General features: G+C 46.3%; 1 protein-coding gene across 1 annotated transcript; it reads right to left on the reverse strand.

Moving 5' to 3' along the window:
* Positions 1-1,903: 1,903 nt before the first annotated feature.
* Positions 1,904-20,677, reverse strand: EIF2B5 (eukaryotic translation initiation factor 2B subunit epsilon). Its single transcript, XM_017810547.1, has 16 exons — positions 20,525-20,677; positions 19,279-19,403; positions 18,700-18,885; positions 18,438-18,615; positions 17,083-17,163; positions 16,264-16,341; positions 15,871-16,183; positions 15,093-15,238; positions 14,650-14,788; positions 13,929-14,030; positions 13,177-13,284; positions 12,173-12,263; positions 11,281-11,404; positions 6,361-6,486; positions 4,731-4,841; positions 1,904-3,658 (listed from the first exon to the last, which is right to left on the reverse strand). The coding sequence occupies exons 1-16, from the start codon at positions 20,675-20,677 to the stop codon at positions 3,593-3,595; spliced, it is 2,127 nt and encodes a 708-aa protein (XP_017666036.1). The 3' UTR covers positions 1,904-3,592.
* Positions 20,678-21,373: the final 696 nt, after the last annotated feature.

Genomic DNA, 21,373 nt, shown 5'->3' on the forward strand with positions numbered 1-21,373 from the left:
CCAGTCCCAGCTGGCGTGTGCCCTTGTACCCCTCCCAGGCTCCCCACTCCCATTCAGCTTTCACCCCCTCTTAACACCCACTGATGCTGCTTCACAACTTCCACTGCTTCTCATGTCCATACCACAGGCCTCCCTTTCCATTTCTACAGCCCTGGTCCTTTATCACACACCTCTCAACCTTCCCCATGCTCCTCATACCATACAGCTACAGGCCCCTTGAGTACAGCTTACAGAACATGAGGTACATACTGCTCTACCCTGTCCTCCCATGTCCAGACCCCTTTGAACTCCCCGTACTGTGTCTCTGATGGCCACCACACACAGGGACTACCTCCTGCCCCAGTTCCCCTCCAGCTGTGGCTTCCCTCTCAACACTGTCACCAAACAACAACTATCCGCAGTAGTCAGGCATTGGACACCACAGTGTCCCTCCCTTCAAGTTTCCTAAGCCCCTTTTCCTCACCAAGCAGACTCTCTCCTCTACTCTTCACGAACATTCTCCTTTCCCACATACTGTGGCCTCTTCAACTGTGAAACCCCCTTGGCTCTGAGATTTCTTCCTTATCCTCTCTGTCCCCCGACCCCATCTCTCTCTTACTTGCAGTCCTCAGCACTGTGATCCCAGTCCCCAGGACTTGCCTCTGTGCTGCAGCAGTCCCAGGCTGGCTGTTTTCCCCTTCAGTCACCTCTGAAGCACCCAAAGGGCACCAAGGAACTGTCTCCATCAGCAGTTTCCCAGACCTGTGGCTGAGAGCGAAGCTGGTGTGGATGGAGCTTTGGGAACACCCACCACCAGGAAGGGCAAGAACCGCCTCACACTGTCCCAGATTAGAGGGAACAAATGCAGAGGAAGCACCACGCCATGGGCCTGCACAGGGCATGAGACCAGATCACCAGCCCTCGGCACCAGACTCCCCTGCAGTAGGAAAGGAGCCAGAGAGATCCTCTAGGGAACAGAGCCAAGCTCCTCCGGCTGGCAGGCAGGCTGAGCTAAACAGTCCTCCTGCATTACGGACTCCCAGCAATTACCTGGGCAGCACTGCTAGACTGGGTGAAGAACCTGACACTAAACTGGAAAAAAAAAAAATTCAAGGGAAGTCCTCATGTAAGCAGGAGTTTTAAGTAGGGTAAGACTCTCCCATATTTCCATATCAGCTCTTAGAAAACTGTCATTTCCTCATGCCTGGAGCTCTGTGGTAAAAGCTGGTGTACCTGGAAAGAAGAGTCCAGCTCAGAATGGAAAAGTTTAGTTTAAGGTGCTTCTTCCTGTGTCAATCCTGACAGAGCTAATCTGAAAGTTGTTTTACAACACTTCCCTGACCCAAAAGCAGGCACAAGGTAAAGAATCCTCGTCAGCCCCTGACAGGGCCACCCACTCCCTTGCCCACTTCCCAGCACAGCTGTGGGTGCACCTTGGAGCCTGTATCCCACACATTAGACACCTTTGTTACCAAGTATTGCAGCTGTTTTGTAAATGGTTTTATTAAGAGCTCTGTAGCTGTCCTTCTCCCTCTCTGCCAGCCAGTTCCTACTCCCCAGCATCAGGAGGGCACAGTGCAGTGCCTATCAGCCAGCATTCCCACTAATTCTCAAAATGACAAATGATAACAGGTTTCATTGGATTTAAGGTTCATCTTTGCAACATAATCCTGTACAAAACCAAACCTCACCCATTTCAGGATTCTATGTTCAGAACTGTTCTCTAGTTGTAAACGTGAGTTATCAATGAACACTTACACCAATTCAATGCTCTGCTGATTCCCCCACCTGCCTATTGTGTGCTTACAATCTCTTCAGGAGAAAGTAGCAATGAGTTATTTAGCTTACACACAAAGCCCTGCTCAGGCATGTACCACAACTGGAGACATAAAATCCCAAGGCAAAAAAAAAGCAAACAAGCTGGTAACACCAGGATAGGTTTTATTTGCTCCCTGAATTAAATATTGGCAGATACAGAAAATTCAGATACCAACTATTTCCCCAACATTTACAAGACTGAGTTTGCAATGTCAGAAAACAAGGACATTTATGCACAATCCTGGCAACTGATAGTGAGTGCACAAGATCGCCCTGCCTGCACATCAGCTTTTAAGAGGCAGTATCCCTGGTCTCCAATGCTGTCCCCTCACTGACAATTGTGGCACCACGGAACAGCCAAGTAAATATATCCTGAGTGGGCAGCTCCAGTGCATTTCCCCCTGCAAAGGATTTATTCCATGCTCCTCCTGAAGGGGCAGAGGCAAGGTCAGCACATCCAACAAACAACCCACCTATGAAGACACGCTGATGCTCGCTGTGCCCTTTTTGCTCTGTTCTTTGAGAGCAGGGAAGAACACAGCACAGCGACACTTCAGGGAAGCTGTTCTTAAAGGCCTTACTGCTGCCACATATTGTCTGTGCTGGCAACAAAGTGCCAGAGGCACACTCGCTCCCTGCTGCTTGCCGAGCTGCTCTGCGGCTGCAGAACTTCACAGTGGGTTTGCAGCACTTTCCCTGTTGTCTGAGGGAAGTTTTTAAATAAATAAAAGGACATGAAGTAAGCAAGCTTGTATAACTGAAATCATGTGGATACACAGACCACGTGCTGTTGAAGGAAATACCACTCACTCCTTTTCACACTGGAGCAGAATTTAGGAACTTGCATCCTCTTCAAAGCAGCTGGTGCAGTCAGTGACCCCCGGAGCAAAACACAAGTGTAGTTGGTGCAGCGGGAGGAGCCAGGCACCTCTGCTCCCTTTTTATAAAAAAAATAAAGAAAGACACTTCTCTAAAACATGTCTGCTAAGCTGGGGTGCACAGAAGACGGATCACATGTAAGATGTGTTGACCTGCACAGCATTTCACTGGCCAGTGTACATCCACTGCTAGCCAACCCCACCCAGGGAGCTGACACACACCATCCCCGGTTCTACAGCAGGGGAAACACATGGTTTTACCAACTCCACTGTGCAACCTCGTGTTAGATCCTAGCATGGCAGATGGCAAGAGATTTTCCCTTTTGGAAAGATCACAGAAGTGCCTTCTAGGCTGCAAAATGCCTTGGGCATCCTCATACAATTGCATCTTCTCCAGGCACAGGAACTCCTGAATCCCAGTCCTGCACTCCAGATCCTAATCCACATGCTCTTACTCACCAACCTTGCCAGTGTCTCTTCAGCAGGAGTTCTCTTAGCTCCAGAAGCAACAATGACTCCAAATACCTTAGCTGTATGACCATTCTTCCACAATCCCGATGGTTAGATCTAAATGGGCATCATATGCATTTGCATCTCCTCGTTCCCTTTGTATTAGTAACAAGGACCTCCTCAAAGATAGCTTATAGTATATCATATCCAGGTTCCAGAGGGATTTTAGGTATCACCACCTCCTGCTTTTCCCTTATGGTTTTTACACTGGGTTGCAACATAAGGTGTGCAAGTGAGGGAGGGAGGGAAGTGGTGAAGTTGGGAACACACAACTGAATTGATGATGGGATTGTCAGTCACTTCGATGTCAGGCCTCACATCTACACACCATGCACTGGCATTGATCTTGCCCTGCCCACTCGGCCCAGAAAGGCAGTGAGAGCCTTTTCTCATGCTGAGCCACCACGTCAGTCTTGGTCGCCATCAGACGACTCCTCCTCTGCCTCCTCCAGCCATTGGATAAACTTCTGGAGCTGCAGAAAGAATGATACATAATTGGGCAACAATTGACACCAAAGAGATGCTGCAAATGCTCAACAAATACATTGTGTGAGTGATCATCACTAACATACACAAGAAAGAGAAAGTGTTTCCAGAAGACATAGAAACTGAGACAGATTGAGGGAGAGGGAGACAGTTCGGTGAAAAACAACTGGGATGCCACAGACAAACGCAGACTAAATTCCTAAAGGAGATTCCTCCAGTCAGACAATCCCCACAACACTTAGCAAAAAGACAAAAGTTTCAGAGTTTTTCAGAGCTCGAGGGCAAAGAGATGATAGCTGCACCTTAGCTAAGACATGTTAGGAAAACTCTGCTGGGAAAAAAACTACTCCCTGACAAACTGCTATTAAAAAGGCAGCTCATTTTACCTTTTAACTGGGCTTGAACAAGCAGCTGAAAGCACTGCTGACCTATACTAATAGCTGACTTTGAAGAACAGTTTTGTTTAAAACCTTTGCAGAGATGGCTTTTTTTCCCCTGCTCCTCTTCCAGATCCAGGGAGGGACACTGGAACAGGGCTCAGCCAAACTGCAGCACAAAGTTCTGCCTGATGGAGGAGGGAAGTTTATATGCTCCTTGCAACAGAAGCCAAATGAAACCACTCAGTACAGCAAACATTTAGAAATATATGCAAAGGGACTGGTGAGCCAGGAATGAAAGCTTCAAAGGAATTGCATGGGGCCAGCACACAGGGCATTGGCCTAAAGCCCATTTCAAATGGGTGTTGGCTTAGAGAAGCTGTGCTGCTACTCCAGAAAGTGCTGGCCTCGTGCTACAGGGAGCACACCAGAAACAATCCTACTACTTCCATTTGTCATCCAAACGGGATGATTGTGGCAGAATGCACAGAAACGTCTGTTCTGGAGAACAAAGTTGTGTTGCTTAATGTTCAGTGCACTGGTGTGTTTCTTGGCCTACCATGTAATGGCAGCTGCTCCACAGAAGGTGACAGTCGCACCAAACTCCACTCAAAGTTTCTTTCAGCAGCTGTTGTCTCTCTGTTCCCCCACCACGGCCTCTTCAAACACCTTTGGGACTTACCCGTTGGTTTTTCCGAAGCTGCTTTCCTTTGTCAGACGTGTCCCGCAAAGAGAACCAATTGAGAATTACATCTTCTTCCAGAATTTCCAGCTGGTAAAATGTCATCAACACCTGCATCAATTAGAAAAGAGCAACAGGCTTCCTATAAGTTCTTTGGGGACTAGCTCACGTCCAAGTACAAAATTTGCACGTAATCTGTGTCTCTCAGCTACATCTTCAACAGAAGGCACTCAGTCTGCTTCATTTTCCTTTTACTGTTAAAAATAACTGTGCTTCTCCTACCAAGCCTTATGCTCCTGACAGTTAAACGTTATGACACATAATGAGTCGAAGTTCAAGCCCCATCAGCTTCAGCTCTGTGGATGATGGGTATGAGGGCCCTGGGCAACAAACGGCCACAGAGGATGTCAGTTCAAGATGTTACTTAAGTTCTCTTTTTAAAGCAACCCAAACCCCTCCCCAAAGCAGATCTAACAAGCAGCTGATGCAGGCCCACATGCACACAACGGGGACACGTGCAGAAGAGCATGAACCTATGCAGCTCTGCCCCAGGCTCCCTCCTCCTGCCAGCTCTCTCCTAGCAGTGCCTTATGGCAGGTGTCAAAGCAACTGGTCATTCATCAGCTCAAGCCCCTGCCCTGTGAGCGAGGAGGAGACACAATCAGACTTTCTCAGGGTGCCTTTGTGCTCAGGCAGAGCAGGCACTTTGCAGTCGGTCTCCTTGCAGCAGAGCACTAACAAAGCTGGCTGCCAACTCCAAATATAAAGTGTCACTTCAATTCCCAGCCTCCAGGGAAACTCAGGCCCCTAGAACAATGGACACATGCCAAACAATTGCTGTAATTCAAGGACATTTTGGCTCACCAAACTGAAGGCTTTTGGCTCCAGTCCTAAGTGGTTTGCCATCAGCTAGAAGCACTGGTAGAAGTTAGGATTACTCTTTCTTGAGGAACCAAGAGTTAAGTAGGCTCTAGAAGAGCTCTTCCAAAAAAGACAGAGGTTTCCTGAGTTGCTGCTAAAGGAAAGACTTGCAATCCAAGTCAAATGCTCTTCATGTGATAGGGAAGAACAAATGCAGGGACAAAGTATTTGTGAAGGAGGGTGAGGAGGAATATACTGAAAACTCTCAGAAACGGGGAGACAGGTAATCAGCCACGTCAGCTTCTCTTTATTTCTAGTTTCATAACTAGCTCAGCCCAAATAAAATCTGTGATTCCCAGGTTTGCTTGTTTTGTGCTCTAAATCAGGATAGGCCATTTACCAGTTAGATCCCAGGGACCACAGACAGACAAATGAAGTAAAGCTCTTCCTAAAGCAAGCCTCTGGCCTTGCCTCTTCCAGTGTCACAGAACAAGGGCATCGAGGTTAGAAGCTGCAAAATAATAGCTCCCTGCAGGCTGCAGGCTGGTAATTAATACTCACCCTCAGCTGTGCTCCCTCAGAGGCACAGGCAGACACAGTACTTTTTTTTTCTTAAAGGAAATTGTTATAGATGGATTTCCTACACGCCCCCTCCACTGAGACCCCAAAATTCTCTCCTCTAAAGCAGACAAGCTGATGATGCAAATAGGATGCATTTCACCGTGAATCCAGCAAAAACAGGTCCTCAGATTTGGGAGCAGATACTCACTTTAGCTATCGATGCACAGAGACTGTCATGTTCCAGGAAGAATTCCTCAATGGCGCATAAGGCATTCAAGTGATCTGATGCTCGTTTTATGTAGTTCTTAAACAACGGGGTCCAGTTCTTCAACAGCTGCAGGGGGAAAACACAGAAGAGCTCCTGAGCTGAGATGGACGGGTGCACTCAGCCCTGTTTCTCAGCTGTGCTGCACTAAGAAACTGGCTCAGGGAAGCATTTTAAGAAACCATTCAAATGACCACTTCATGTATTTACTCCACTCTGTCCATTTGCACTTGTGCAGACAGGACCTGGTTTTACTAAGCAGCTTTGACGACATCCGTTAGCTTTCTTGTTTTTGCCTCTCTGGATGAATACCAGATCATCACAATAAATGTGTTCAATGGAATCTGGTATTTAAAGCAAATCACAGCAGACCAATAAGGAGAGACACATATATGCTACTCAAAGCTTCCCCCCAACAGAGCATTTGACATTTCAGTGGAATTTTCCTTCAAAGTGGAAGAACAAATAAGAAAACACAGAAAAAGACAGTGTCAGGATAATTACCAGCTGAGAGGAAGTGAACAGTGAAAAACAGCTACCCCTGAAACAGGAACACAGGAGAGCAGCCCCTGACTGCAAGTCACACGTCTGCTGTGTGCCTACAGACTTGCTTGGATCCTGGAGTCTGCTGCAGGGAATGGGTGGGAAGGGTGAAGGGCAAGAAATTGTTACACTATTAGCTGATCTCAGTTCTCTCCTCCAAGGCTTATTTTTTATGAAGTCTTAAGTTTCATGATTTTGGTGCTGCCTCTTCAAATAATATTTCTGTCCAAGTCCTCCATAGCTCTTTCAGTTGTTGCACGTATCTGGGAAGCAAGCAGCTGGGAGCTCTGCAAAGCAGCACAGACTGACCTGAATCGGGGACAGGAGGTAATACTTAGATCCCTGTCCATAATAATTTTAGAAGGTATCAAAACTCGGATAAAGTACAAAAATTCTGCATTGGCCACATCATGACCAGATCATTCTACAAAAACACTGCAGGAAATTAAATCAGAGTTACTATCTTATTAAATGGAGTAATTCAACAGCAGATGATCCTGCAACTACATCCCTGGCACACCTGTACATATACACTGTTTTGCTGTGTCTTCAGCAGTGTCTCCTTATAGAACACATCTGGTCTGTTTTTCAGGGAAACATTTAATTCACAGGGGCTTGGGGTGTGATGAAGGAGCTCTGAGTCACCTACATTCGGGGTTAATCAGCATTATTCTGTCCAGGACAATTGTTAACAGGCAGTAGCCCTGACAGAGGGAGAGCTAGAGGACACACAGCAGGGGTGGAACCCAGACTGTGGTGATGGTCCAGGCCAGTGTGGACTACCAAAGACAGCCTGTGCTAGGAAACAGTGCTCATCTACTCCATGGCACTACATTCCATCACTTCTTCAGACATATTTTCTATGCAACCAGGACCAGGCTAGAATTTGCATGCCTCAAGCAGAAACAAAGGAGGGGATTAGTATAAAGAAACTGATTTGTATAGTACTACATCAACTGGCTCAAGGAACAACAGTAATAGCACAGAATGATTCTAATCATAACGGTGTCACAACAAAAAACTGAGGGTTGTGTGGCATATTTCCAGAAAGTATTTTAGCCTTTAGCAAAATGTTTAATCCTAGATACTCTTCTCCTCCTCTACACCATCTCCTGTATTTTTATTATTCTTCAGAATCTTCACCTCAAATGTAGTAAAGCTACTATCCAGTTCCTTCCAGGCTCAAAAACACTTTGTAATACCTTTCTGTTGACAGAAGCTGTTGAGTTTCTGAAAGTAAGTTATTTATAAAGAAAGCAGAGCTATAAACACTCACAACTCCAGGACTCAATCCAGCATGCCTATTGCTGGGAAAGGGAAAGGAGAAAAAAATATACCATCTCAGGCTGAGAACATGCACTGCAGTGTAGCTGGTGCTACTGGGGAAAGGAGGGCTCAGGTCCCAGTAAAAACATCCTCTGAGCCTATATGACCAGAGAGGCCATTTGGGGAGATCACGAAAACTCTGAACTGGATAATTAGAAGCTTGCAATTATTTTTGATTTGATAAACACTGAAAAGCATGAAAAGATACCTGACAGAGAGCCTTATGGACAATACTATAACTTTCCAGGCTTTGACTCTACCCAGGTAAATCCTCAAAACAATCTACAATCCGGAGAAAGAAATAAAATCCCTCTGACAGGTTGATTCATCACAAATTCAAACCCCAAAGAGGTTTGTGATCCCGTTCTCTTGTCAGGACAGTCTTGACACTAAAACTATTTTACATCTACCCCCAGCACAGAACACCATCATGATGTACATGCAAAACATGAGGGACAAAACTATAATTCCAACCTGTTACACCACAAGAGCATCTGTGCTGATCACCATAGAGGGCTTCAGTGAAAGCAGAGATCCATTTTGGCCCCAGATATAAGCAATCTCATGTTGTGTTCACTTGCACAACGTTACAGAATCCCTGTCTACAGTTCTAGGAAAAGTCTCTGCTCTACATCCTGTGCAAGAGCTGAACAAGACACCTGGCATACATCAAACTGGATACCTCTATTTCTCAAGCCTCCCTGTTTCATCTGAGAAACGTACCCATGGGCATATCCTTTACCAGATGCTTGTTTCCTAAAACTGCTGCAACACTTAAGAGCTTCGTGCTTGGGAGCCATCACTTCAGAGCACATACTGTGGTTTCAAGTCAAACCATACATCATAACTATGGCATTTCCACAATTTCCCCTCCTGAACTGTCTGGGACTGTTCCACAATTGGTTTTACACAAGCAACCCATCTTCCTTCAGTATCTCTTGGTCAAAGCTGAGCTACAAAGAGAGGGAGAAACATAAAACAGTTCTGCAAGGTTCAGTGGGCTTCTAATATCCACCACTCTCAGAATGCAAGTATCTCCACCTCATACAAAATAAGATTTTGCCATATCTGCACCATCATGAGCAAAGCTCAGCCCAATACTGCTATTGCCTGAAGCAATTTTAGCTGCGCATTTCAGCCACGTGCTTCCATTATATACTAACCTATACCAAGCCAGTGCTTGGGATTCCCAGAGTGTAAGATTTAGTAAATTAATGGAGTGTACTGTTTAGTAACTAGGGAACCACAAGTTGCAGAAAAGCCACAGTTTCAGACGCTGTACATCATCTGCCTGAAGAACTGTTCTCTTCAGAGCACTACCAGTAAATACACAAAGCTGCTGCCCTGGAAGACCAGCAATGTCTGGATTAACCATTTGTGTTTCATAAATCAACACAATTCCCTGCCTAGAGAAATTCCACCTGCCCATGACATGGGGCACGGTCTCCCTGAATATAAGATTTAGATTACTATTGCGTCTCACTAAAGGTGAGTTGATTTGCTGTCTCAGCTGTTAAACATGAGCACCAGCTTTCCTTTGATGAAATATACATGGACAAAGTTACCCAGAGGTAAGCCCTTCACGTCCGTCCATTGTCTTTAGCTTCTAAAGAGGTTTTGGGCAATTACACAAAACTTTAGGCATTTATCTTTTTCATTCCAGACTTAGAACGTCTTCTGAGTGGGTGCTGCAGTGAAGTTCTCCTGTTCCACTCATGCTAGATTAGGAGCCCAACCTGGGAGACAGAAAGATGCCATATCCTAGCTGGGACAAAAAAATCTAACATCCTACACAACTATGAATTCCACACAAGCTGTTGTCTAGATGTAGTGCTTTCCACTTAGAATCTAACATCTGCTCCAACATTTCCTTCAGTCATCCCCTTCAATTCTCTTTTTTCAGGACAGGACGTGCTATTCAAGAAAACAGTCTGGAAAAATGAACAAAAGCAAAAAAGAATTTAAACAGAGTGAACAGCAAAATCTCACTAAGCCATGTGACAAACAGATCAGTTCACGTGGATGTTTCCTGCAGAAGGCATCTCCACACATCCAGGAGGTGTTAAGTACCATGTTTACACCTACACAAAGGAGAACTGGCTTTTCTCCCTTCTCCATCAATTGACAGCACACACTTCCTCAGAGAAAGGATTAGCAGGAAGTCTAGTGTTCCTCTTAAGATCAATCTCCTACAAAAAATAAAAGGAGTCCTAAAAAATTAAAGTAGTCTGTCCCAAACACATGTCAGACTCATTCATTGTGAAAGAGCATCTTGGTAACCTGTAGATTTTGCAAAGTCAAATGCATAAATCGGCAATAAAGAGACAAAAATACTACAATGACTTCAGCTTGGATCAACAAAACCACTAAGACAAGACTGTCTGCTTTTTAGAACAGATCCTACCCTATTTTGTCTCCTATAAGTCAGGAAATTGAAACTGGTCTCACCCAATTATACAATCCATCTCTCTAGAGACAAAGCAGAACTATCTTCGCACGAAGACAACAATATTGTGCCTTTGCATTTGACTGAAAAAAAATTGGCACCACCAACAATAGGCAGACAAGTTAAGACCTTGGAAAGGATCCCATCGGGAGAGGAGTGCCCCTTGCTGCCCCAGGGACAGGGCTTAAGATAGATTGGAACAGGGTTCCTGGAATGCAAGCCCGTAAAGACATCACTAACAGACCTTTTCTTTTCTCTTCTACACCAGCAACGCCCTTCTATCCCACACAGGAAACAGAGACAAACCACAGGTACTGAAGGAGAGCTCCCACACCTACAGTCTCAGCAGAGTTCTGTCAAGCAGGTACAATAGTTTCAGTTCACTTTTACTTCTATAGAAGATGAAGAGGTTCGTGAACTCATGGAGTTCAAGTGGCTTCAGGATTAACCAAAGAGACTTTTCAGCCAGGAACTACCTGGGGCACACAAAGGGATGGCTACACATTAGGAGACAAGTCCAAAGAAGAGTCAAATGGAGCAGGACTTACAGGAAGTAACGCTGAGAAATAGCTTTGGGAGTCCAGGTTTGCATCCAGCTGCTGCAGTGGGAACTCCAGGATCACTTTACTGAGCACCTGCATCATCTCCTTCAGGCCAATGTTATATGCGTATCTATGATGAAAAAGGCAAAAACACCCCAACATTTCACACTATCAATCTGCAGACTGTAGCTCCTCACAGAGATACAGCAGAAAATCTGATTTTCATCTTCCAGATTTTTTTTTTTACTTGGTTGATTGGTTTTCCAAATATTCGGGCAATAAAACCACCTTGCATTACATCAGGCCCTGCAAAGGCCACAAGTCCTGAAAATCTGCTATCACAGTGGAACAAACTGCTGCAAGGATAGCACCCTCACACTTACCAGAGTGCTATAGCAATGCTCTTGCACAAAAGAAGGGAAACAGGTTTGGATTTGAGAAATACTAGGTAAAAGGCACTCCGATTATGTGTTCTAGACTTGCTGCTGTAAAAGCAGTGTGGACAAGCCACAGCACAGCCCCAGCTGCAGGCACCTGGCTGAGTGCTGCAATGCACAGAGCAGCAGACCCTGCGTGAACTCACAGGCAGTTGTGCCAAGAACTGGCTTGCTCTCTTCAGTCCACAGTTACTTAACAGCAATTCAATCTCTCCTTACAGAACCAGGGCAGGAAAAGCCTAACCACCAAGGATGCTACAGATGCAGCTGGTGCTCTCAATCAACTTCTGCTGTCATTCAGTCATGATCTCTAAGCTGCTTTTGTCATGCTCCATACTGATAAAATTAATGTTTAACAATCAAACAAGAGCATTCATATGGTTTCTCCTCTTCTTTTGACAGGTCTGCTGTCAAACTTGACCATTCAGCATAAGGGACAGCATCCCTAGGGGAACACTCACTTGAGGGAGTTTATTTCCAGGACCAGGTTGTCACAGGAAATGTTTTCTTCTTCACCCCTCTGTAATGTACCCAGAACCTCATTCTGGAAAACTAATGAAAGAAAGGACAGGTAGTTAGAGGTGAGAGAAAAGCACAGATTCTTCAAAATGCTCATTACTGAAGGAACTATGCCCTTCACAAAGGAAGCATTCTGACACTGATGTCTATTTGTTCTCTGTAAGCTGACACAAACCCACAGCAACTATGCTTATAAATAATGGGATATAATTCAAATATAGGAAATATAGGAAACTACCTACTAGAAATCATTGATCTATCCACAGAAACCAATACAAAGCTATTTACCTCTACAGGTAACCTTTTAGACTGGAATTTCTACTATACTTTCACAATCTAGCTTTTCCCGTTCAGACAAACCTGACCTTCCCATAACCAAAGATATGAATTCTAACCTAAAATCTATTGATTTAATTTCCTTAGGGGAGATATTCCAACATGAAAACTTGGTTGTTTTTTTTTTTTTTTTCAGTTTGGCTTGAACCCATTTCAAATCCAGATAAGCTTAACATAACAAAAGAGAAAAACAAAACATCTCTGCCAAAAGACGCAGCTCCTACAAAGACATTGAATTCTCCATCAAGAACAGCACTAAGCTGTCCACACAGGGAAACTCTGCTGGACTTTCCCACAGTCTCTGAGTTTAGGCAATAGCACTGCCATTTAAACAGACAATTTAAGGAGCTCTTTCATGTAGACCCAGTGATCAGGAATGAGAAAGATGGAGGATCTTTGTCTAGTTTCTCATCCTTGGCTGCCTTGGGTTAACACAACAAAGATACAGAGAATATTAAAGACCTCTGTAGAATACGCAGAAAGTGAAGCCAGAAAACAGCATGTTATAGACATCCACAAATTTTCCAATACACACAGAGAAAGCAGCACAAATCTCACACATTGCATTATCTCTGCACAGTCACCATAGTTCTTTCCACCCATCTCTCACCTTTGATGTCATCCAGCTGAGGGGATGCTGCCCGACTATCTGGCTCCTCAGAGCCCATGCTCAGGTCACTGTCTGACTCGCTCTCTTCCTCTGAATGCATAGCTGGGCCTGAGGAAGAAGAGAAGACGCACTATTCAGCACCCAAAAGCTGCAACTATCACATGCATGAGGAAACAGGTGTCCTAGGGACTTCCCAACCAAGTCAGCAACTATCTGTCCTTGCAGGGAAGCTTCTATTTACAGGTCCAGATGATTAGATTTGCTGCAGAGGGAATGCTGCAGCTGGCACTAGGATAATGGCATTTTTTGAAAGTCTGCAGGCAGACAACAAAGAACAGGGATAGAAGCAAATGCATTTTGCGCAGGCTGCTGACTCACGATGGAGCAATGTCAGCAGACACTGTCACTCCCAGGAAGAAAGCCAGCAGCACCTGGAATAGCCAAAGCATATTCCCTCTGAGGGAGGGCCTAGTACCCCATAGTGCAGCATTCACAGCACAGATAGCTCTGGATGTTAGAGCAAGTCACTTATCTAATAAACACCTTCCACAGAGCACAGGAAGAGAGAATCTGGTCCACCAATTGCTTTCACCTCTCACCTTGCCTCCACACACAGGTGTTACCTGGACCCAGTCTGCTTCACAAAGCTCAAGTCTTGCTCTACACACAACTATCAACATCCCACTTGGCCAGTTTCCCCAACACAGGTCTGTCTCTTCATCCCCAGGTGACCACACTAAACTTTTCCTCACCCCATAGGCTTTGTCTCTGCTCTTCTTCATCCTCTTCATTCTTGTCATCTGGTTTCCAGAGATAGCCTCTGCCCTCTGAGCCTACGTCCTTTTTATTGTAACCTGAAAAAGAATCAGCAATCAGAGCATAGATGTACTGGATCTGGTTACAGGCAAAACTGAAATAAACTGGTATAACCTGCACATTACTGTCCCTAAATATCCTTCAAGAGGGAGCTGGGATTCCTGCAGATGCATATAGATTTCAGCTTTTATCTGCTCACTTGTCTTGACAAGTGACCGATTTACTCCTCCCTACAGCAGCAGCATTCAGCAGACCGTGTTTAGATCCCTTGACAAACCCAGATTGTAAAAAGAGAACTTCACAAGGACAAAGCCCTTGGACACAGTCCAGATACGAGGACATACATCTTGCAACTGCCTTGAACTTAACATCTCTTCCAATTTGATCTTATTGTCTCCTACAGGGCTCCTACTTGAAGGAAAATGAAATATACCTGAGCCTCCAAGATTTTAATACTGGGATACTGAGGTGCATCTCACTGTCCAACTTTGAGCTGAATATTCTTGCTTGCCTTAATGAAAGCACGTAGGTTCCAAGCTGAATGCAGCACTAAGCTCCAGCCTGGCACTGCTGAATGAGGGAGGGAAAGACTCCAAAAGATCATGGAAGGCAAAGCCCTTGCACAGCCTTGGTGCATGGAGCCAGAGACTCTCATACCTTTCAGTTTCACTTTGCTCTCCTCCTTGTTCACACCAGAATCATCGCTGAACTGGTCATCGTCCTCTTCCTCCTCATCTGGGGGGTGCAGAGAGATCACTGTGCCCTCAGAGAGAGTAATGCCAGGACCTACTACTACCTGCAAACATGTACAACATATCTTAATGAAACAACACCCTGACTGCCCCCATGTACCTCCACCAGCAGGGACAACAGCTGCTCCAGACAGGCTCTTATTAACAAGTATAACTGAAGACATCAGCACTGCCAGATCCCACACCACACTGCCCCAGCCAAACAAAGGGAAGAAAAAGGTGGTAGAGTAGCACAGTCATCATCCCTGCAAAAAGCCTTGGAGCAGCCCTGTATTCTGGTATGGTCTAGTACAAGTTTAGTAACCTGCCAAGGAAGACACAAAGCAGACCAGACAAAAATCATCTCACCTGAGAAGAGAGGACACAGCGGGGCTTTAGCTTTACTTTCTCCTTCACTTCAGCCTCGTCACAGACAACAGAATGGTAGATCTCCACATTATCAGCTATGTGTACTCTGTCCCACAGGAAAGCTCCGTCCAAAACAACTTTATCACCTGTTACACAGCACCAAGTACAAATATGTTGAGCAAGGCAGTCTGCTGCTCTCCCACACTGCTGAGTCCACTAGACAGCATCTTACTGAATTCCAACACCCTTGATGCACGATGGATGTTAGATGACAGGCAAAAATTTGCCTTAGAGGCCTATGGCCACTTCTTACCCAAAGCTGAAAGACAAGTTTGTTCTCTACAGAGACTTAAGTTTAGAGTAACAACTGATATGTCGATTTTGGACAAACACAGCCAAATAACAAAAAAACCCAGAAAATCCAGCCAAGGCTAGGAAGGAGTACCAAGCAACTCACAACAATGGGAACAGATGTCCCTCATTTGCAGGATGAGTTTGGGGGGTAGTAACTCTAGATCAGTAAAGTTCATGCATTCTCTTGCTGAAACAACTCATTTCCGTGAAGTACTTTTCAGCTTCCAGCTTCGCTGTAGTACCCCGAAAACTTTAATCTATTTCCCCTGCTGGAAAAACAAGGTTTTCTCCTTTCTTCCCACTAGAAATCAATCAGTACCCACCTGTCATCCCCTCTCAGTGCCAAATGCACATTAAAAACTAAATCCCAGCAACCTATGCCCTGGCCTGGCAAGGCTGGCACAAACCCCATTCTTGTACTCACCTATCCTACAGTTCTGCCCAATAACACTGTTTGTGATGGAGCAGTTGCTGCCAATGACCGTTCCCTGCCCGATGAGCACATTCTCTTCCAGGATGCTGCCGTGGCCAAGGCTAACATCCACCCCTCGGTAAATGTTGTGTTTGGAATGCGTGTAACTCTGGTTCTTGTCATCAGTGAAGTTCATCTCTGGAGTGAGAGGATAAACCCAGCGCCGGATGATGTCGGAGCACACAGCCTCATACATCAGCAGGTTGCATATATGAGCACCATACTCTTCCGTCGTTACATGCATATGGATCTGGTTCCCCAGGACCTGGGAGACGGGCAGGAGAACATCAGGAGATTCTCTAAGGCAAGGCAATAGGATCTCCCTTGTAACAACTCTCTCCTTACCTCCTCATTCACCAACAGACCACGCACAAAGTCATCCCGTGTCTGGTAGTCAAAATTGTCTGTGAACAGCTCAGCCACCTGTCAGAAATAAAATAAAAGGAAATAATACAGTTAGAGAAAATGTTGCCAGGGAAGCCTGGTAATTAGTGGCTATTGAGCAGTTCTCAGAGAGCCAAGTTATACAATACAGGAAAGTGATGCTCTTGCCTGGAATAAAGTTCGGACTCCTTCTGCTAGGAATGTTGACCTTCCCATCTCCTCTTCCTCTGCCAGAATCCATGAACGGATTCTGGTTTTCAAAAGGGGCAAAACATTGCTTTAGCATTTCCAAGCAATCTGCCCAGTCTCACTTTGTAGTTTAATTCCCAAGGGAAGGCTGCAGACAAGCTTTATCTGATGTGGAAGAGATGTTAGTGAGGCTTGGCTGGAATAACCCCGAATGTTACCCTAGTATGGTACCAGCCTGCAGGTACTGACGCTTTCCACAGCACAGCCATCACCTCTGTTCCACAGATGTTACTATATCCAAAATTAAATCACTTATTTTCTGGAATAGTTTCATTCTGTGCCAGATCAGCCAGTCTCTGGATACATCCACTGTGTAGTTCTGCCTGGGCTCAAGCAGTGGGTGCCAGATACAGGCTGAGCACCCATACGTTCCACAGAGCAGCACCACATGACCACCCAGGCTCTCAGCTCAGCCACTGAGAGTTCTGTTTTCCAAACCCAGTACTCAGGCCACATGCACTCCCTGCACACCAGCAGTACAAAGGGAGCAATGCAGACTGAATTTTGGACCCCTGAAAGGGCAGAGCTCACCTGTGGAGAGCAGATGCTGATGTGACAATCCAGCAAGTCATGGCGCACCTCGACATTCTCAATAGAGCTCTGGAACAGACTCTGAAAGAGGAAAAAATTCAGATGGTCCAAGTGACTCACACAGTACTGAACCCCAAAAGACTTCTATGAGCCAGGGGCAGTACTGACTGAATTATTAAAGTGGTTGAAGTTCTGAAGATCAGAGAAATCTATGATCTACACTAGACCCAAGCTTAGCAGGCACAGCCTGGTCACACAAAGAGCTGAGTGTCAGTCAGTAGAGACTGTCCTCACCCTTACACACTGCAGCTCTCCAAGAAACAACTTGTACTTCCAACAATCACTTTTCCCCTAGGAGGCTCTTTACCTCAGTCTCTGTACTAATGTACAAAAAAAATCTGATAAATCAAAATACAATTTTCATAGTTCACAGCTATGAAATCCCCCTGTAAATTTTTTACAACTGTCGGCTGGTTTTGTGTTGTTGGGTTTTGGGAGGAAGGGCTTTTGGGGTGGTGTCGGGTTTTTGGTTTTCATTGTTTAGTTGAGTTTTCTACAGTGATTTGTGCTTTCATTTGAAGGCATAAAACAACCTCCTGATTACTGATTTGGGGATGAAAATACTATATAATCACAGCCTTAGTTCCAAGTTGAAAAAAGAAAATAGTCCATCTACCCCACTGGAGAAAGTGCCTCTGCAGACATTTACAGAGCATTTACCACATTATTAGGTGAACAGGCAGAGACTATAGGAGGCACCACTCCTTGCACCTGCTGTTATTCCACCCCGAGTCAGGCTCAACACACTTCAAAAGGAAAGGGTTGGAATGGACTGCCCAGAGAAGTGGTGGAGTCACCATCCCTGGAGGTGTTCAAGAAATGACTGGACGTGGCATGGTCTAGTTGACAAGGTCATGATTAGTCAAAGGTTGGACTTGATGATCTCAGAGGTCTTTTCCAACCTAAATGATTCTGTGATTCTGTGAAGATGGTCTGTGCACAGTGGTATATGCATCCCAATTTGTGAGCCCCTGTGACAGCACAGATCATCTCCCTCCCTTTTACATGGTGAAAAGGAAATAAAAGGCAAAACCTGAACTGTGAGAAATATATCTGCCCTACTTTCAAACTGAAATGAGTCCCAAGCATGTGTGCCCCAGCACAATTTCACCAAGCCTCAAATATATGTCGAGGAAAAAAAAAAGCTAGTTTACCACAAGTTACTTCCTATCATCTGCTCCTCCAAGAGAAGTAGCAAGAACTGTTCCCTAGCCCACATTCAAGGAGGATCTCCTCCTTGCATGGGCTGCTGCACTACCACAATCCTTTTCCACCTGTCAGGTTTTCAGACGCACCATAGGAAAGCGGAATCGTTTCAGCCCCTGGGTTCTCTGGTAGTGAAGGACACGGTTTGTGGCACTGTCCATAGCAATAACAATGTCATCCTCTTTGCACCTGGCATGGTGGCCAGGGGAGGACTCCTTGAATATCATAGTCATCACAGAAACATTCTTCTCCATCTTACGACGCAACCTGAAAAAGGAGGGCAGAACTCTGAGATCACTCTTCAGAGAGCTACAGCCCAGAGCCTCAGCACACCAGGCAAGCAGCACCTACTTGTGCTCCTCCAGGGCTTTGGATATATTGAAATTGGACACCACATCCCCAGTGACGAGGATGAAGTCGGAACGAACGAGGGACTTGGCATCCACGTCCCGCAGGACGTCACCGAGGGAGCGGTACAGGTCCGAGGTCACAAACCGCACCGTGTTGGGAGACGTGTGGCGGCACCACTTGGATTTTCTGCAAGGAGAAAAAAAAGAAACATCAGGAAGGCACAAAGAGGCTGTTCCTACAGAGAACACACTAGGACACAGTGCCCCAGTGCATGGCACACCTGTAAGGCGAGGTAAGGAGGATCCTGTCACAGCAAGCCCACTATCGATGGGCTCAGGGACACTCTTGTGCACACAGCAGGTTAATTGAGGGGCAGTCCCACAACACCCAACCCCAATACACTGCACAACCACCCTCCTACACAGGAGGAACGGTCTTTTTTGAGATATGCTAGGAGACCACGGTCGAAAGGGAATCTCTTGCAGTTTTCCTCAGAAGGATGAGTCAGGCCTTTGAGGCTTGTTGGAGGACAGAAAAATCTTTTCTATGATAAAGTTAAAAAGAAGAAGAGATTCTTACTGCAAATGCTCTTTTATCTCAGCTGACTTCCAACAGCAGAAAACAAAAGTTTCTTCCACTCCAGTTGCTGTTAGGAATTCCAAGGTATAGTCAATCATAGCCACATTTGCCATAGGTAAAAGAGCCTGAAAAAAACCCAAAACCAAAAAGCATATAGACAGCCCCTTACAACTTCAGGATATAATATTGCCAGTAGTACCAGAAACATAATACAAGTAACTGCTCCACCACCTTTTATAAAAAACTTTTAGAGTTGATCTAAACAGTAAAAGTTAATTTCTGATCTTCTATAGGTGTACATTTTCAGTTCCGAGAGGAGGGCATAAAAAATTGAGGTTATCACAGAAAACTTTTCAAGAAGACTCAAATAAATGACAGAGACTCAAAAAAAAAAAAAAAAAATCCCAGAGTGCTGATTCCCTGACTCAGGCTTTTAACTGCTTCAAGAAAAACCCGTCAGACATGAATGATGAAGCCATAGGAATATGAATGTCCACAATTAAATAAGGGGAAAAAAACCCAACCTGAAGTGAAGCAAGTATTCTCTTGACTTGACATCCAACTCACACTTCTAAACTGAGTTACTGATTCACAACTGAGTGATCTCATACTATTCTTTAATTAATTTCTGGTGCTTTGTTTCAGGCCTGAGCTCGCGTGTATAATTACGAGCACCATAAACATTTAATCAGCAAACGAGGTGAGATAATTGTCCAGATCTAAATTCTCCAGAAGCTTTTTATGCTCCTTTAACACACATCCCTCTGAGCCGGATAATTAAAGTATTTTCCCCATCCATTTTTGGCCATATTCTTTCACCCACTACTGACAAGCACCAAGATTTTGTTTCTTTATCACAAACGAACCTGTCCAAACCTGCTGCCGCTCCTGCAGCACACACAGAGAAGCCAGCAGCGCGGTGCCATATGGAAGAGTGGGCAGCAATTAGACCCTCGCTGCCTCTCCAGCGGGGGATATAAACTCTCACAGACTCTTAAGTAAACTCTTAAAGGCTCTTACACATAAACTCTTACAGAGAACTGTCAGAGGTTTCCGCAGCGCGGGGGGAGGCGGCAAAAGCCTCGGCGGGGGCTGCCCGAGCCCGAGACGGCCTCGCCGCCTCCTCCCGACCCAGTGCGGGGCGAGCACTCGCCTCTCGCCAGAGCTCTGCTCGCCCCAGCCGCCCGCGCACGGCGCACACCGGGACAGACAGCACCGGTGACAGCACCCAGGGGGCATTCCTCACCCGTGGCCGGTCCTTGGAGATCGGGAAAAAGCGGCGGTTGAAGCTGTCGGCGACTAGCACGGCCTGGAGCGGCGGCGGCGGCTCCTCCTGCGGGTCGGGCCCGCGGGCGGCCCCCGCGCCCGGCCCGCGCCGCGCGGTGCCGCGGGCCGCCATCTCCGCACGCGGCCCACAGCGCTTCCGCTTCCGCCCGCGCCGCCAGCGCCGACGGGCGCCCGGCGGGGACACAACAGCGCGGGGCGGCGCGTCCCGGCGGGAGCGGGGTGGGAGTTCCTCGTTGCCCCCCCCCGCCCATCCTCTCGCCACACCCGGCAGCGCCTCCGCGGCCAAGGGAGGGGCGTTTTATCGCCGTGTCCCGATGAGAGAGCGACTGAAGAGTAGCACAGCTCCCTGCTATGGCCGAGGACCCGCCAGGGGAAGGCCTGAACGGCCCCGCAGACATCCCTCGGTGGCCTCGGGGGATGTCCTTTGATGCGACCCCGGTGATGCCCGGTTTTGGGAGCTGCGATGTTTTCTTGATGTGTTTGTGCTGCATTTCCATGTGTCCAGACGCTGCTGCTGCTGCGAAGGACAGACTTGGTGTGGAACAGCTCGGCAGCTCTCGCACATCAGCACTCACACCTGCCACCAAGGAGGTGTCCCCAAAACCCACAGCCCTTGAGGGGCCCCTTGGAGCCCACTCAGAGACCCTTCCAGAGCAAAGGAGAGGAAAGAAGATGTGGTTTCTGGAGTGGGGATGGCATTTTTCTTCCCCTCAGCTCGGTGAAGCACCGTGGCTCAGGATGTTGCAGCGAGGGTGTCCAGCTATGTCCCCTGTTTAGTTCTATGGATCCCTATTCTCTCCAGCCACTC

This window comes from Lepidothrix coronata, unplaced genomic scaffold (genome assembly GCF_001604755.1).
Source record: "Lepidothrix coronata isolate B3197 unplaced genomic scaffold, Lepidothrix_coronata-1.0 Scaffold29, whole genome shotgun sequence".
Taxonomy (NCBI): domain Eukaryota; kingdom Metazoa; phylum Chordata; class Aves; order Passeriformes; family Pipridae; genus Lepidothrix; species Lepidothrix coronata.

Excerpts from the sequence above, each read along its gene's own strand:
- EIF2B5 (XM_017810547.1), bottom strand. The coding sequence starts at position 20,677 with ATGGCGGCCCGCGGCACCGCGCGGCGCGGGCCGGGCGCGGGGGCCGCC. Across the intron at positions 16,342-17,082 it reads TCAGCATCTGCTCTCCACAG|GTGGCTGAGCTGTTCACAGA; the intron begins GTGAGCTCTGCC and ends TATTTCTGACAG. Across the intron at positions 3,659-4,730 it reads AGCTTCGGAAAAACCAACGG|CTCCAGAAGTTTATCCAATG; the intron begins GTAAGTCCCAAA and ends TTCTTTCTGCAG.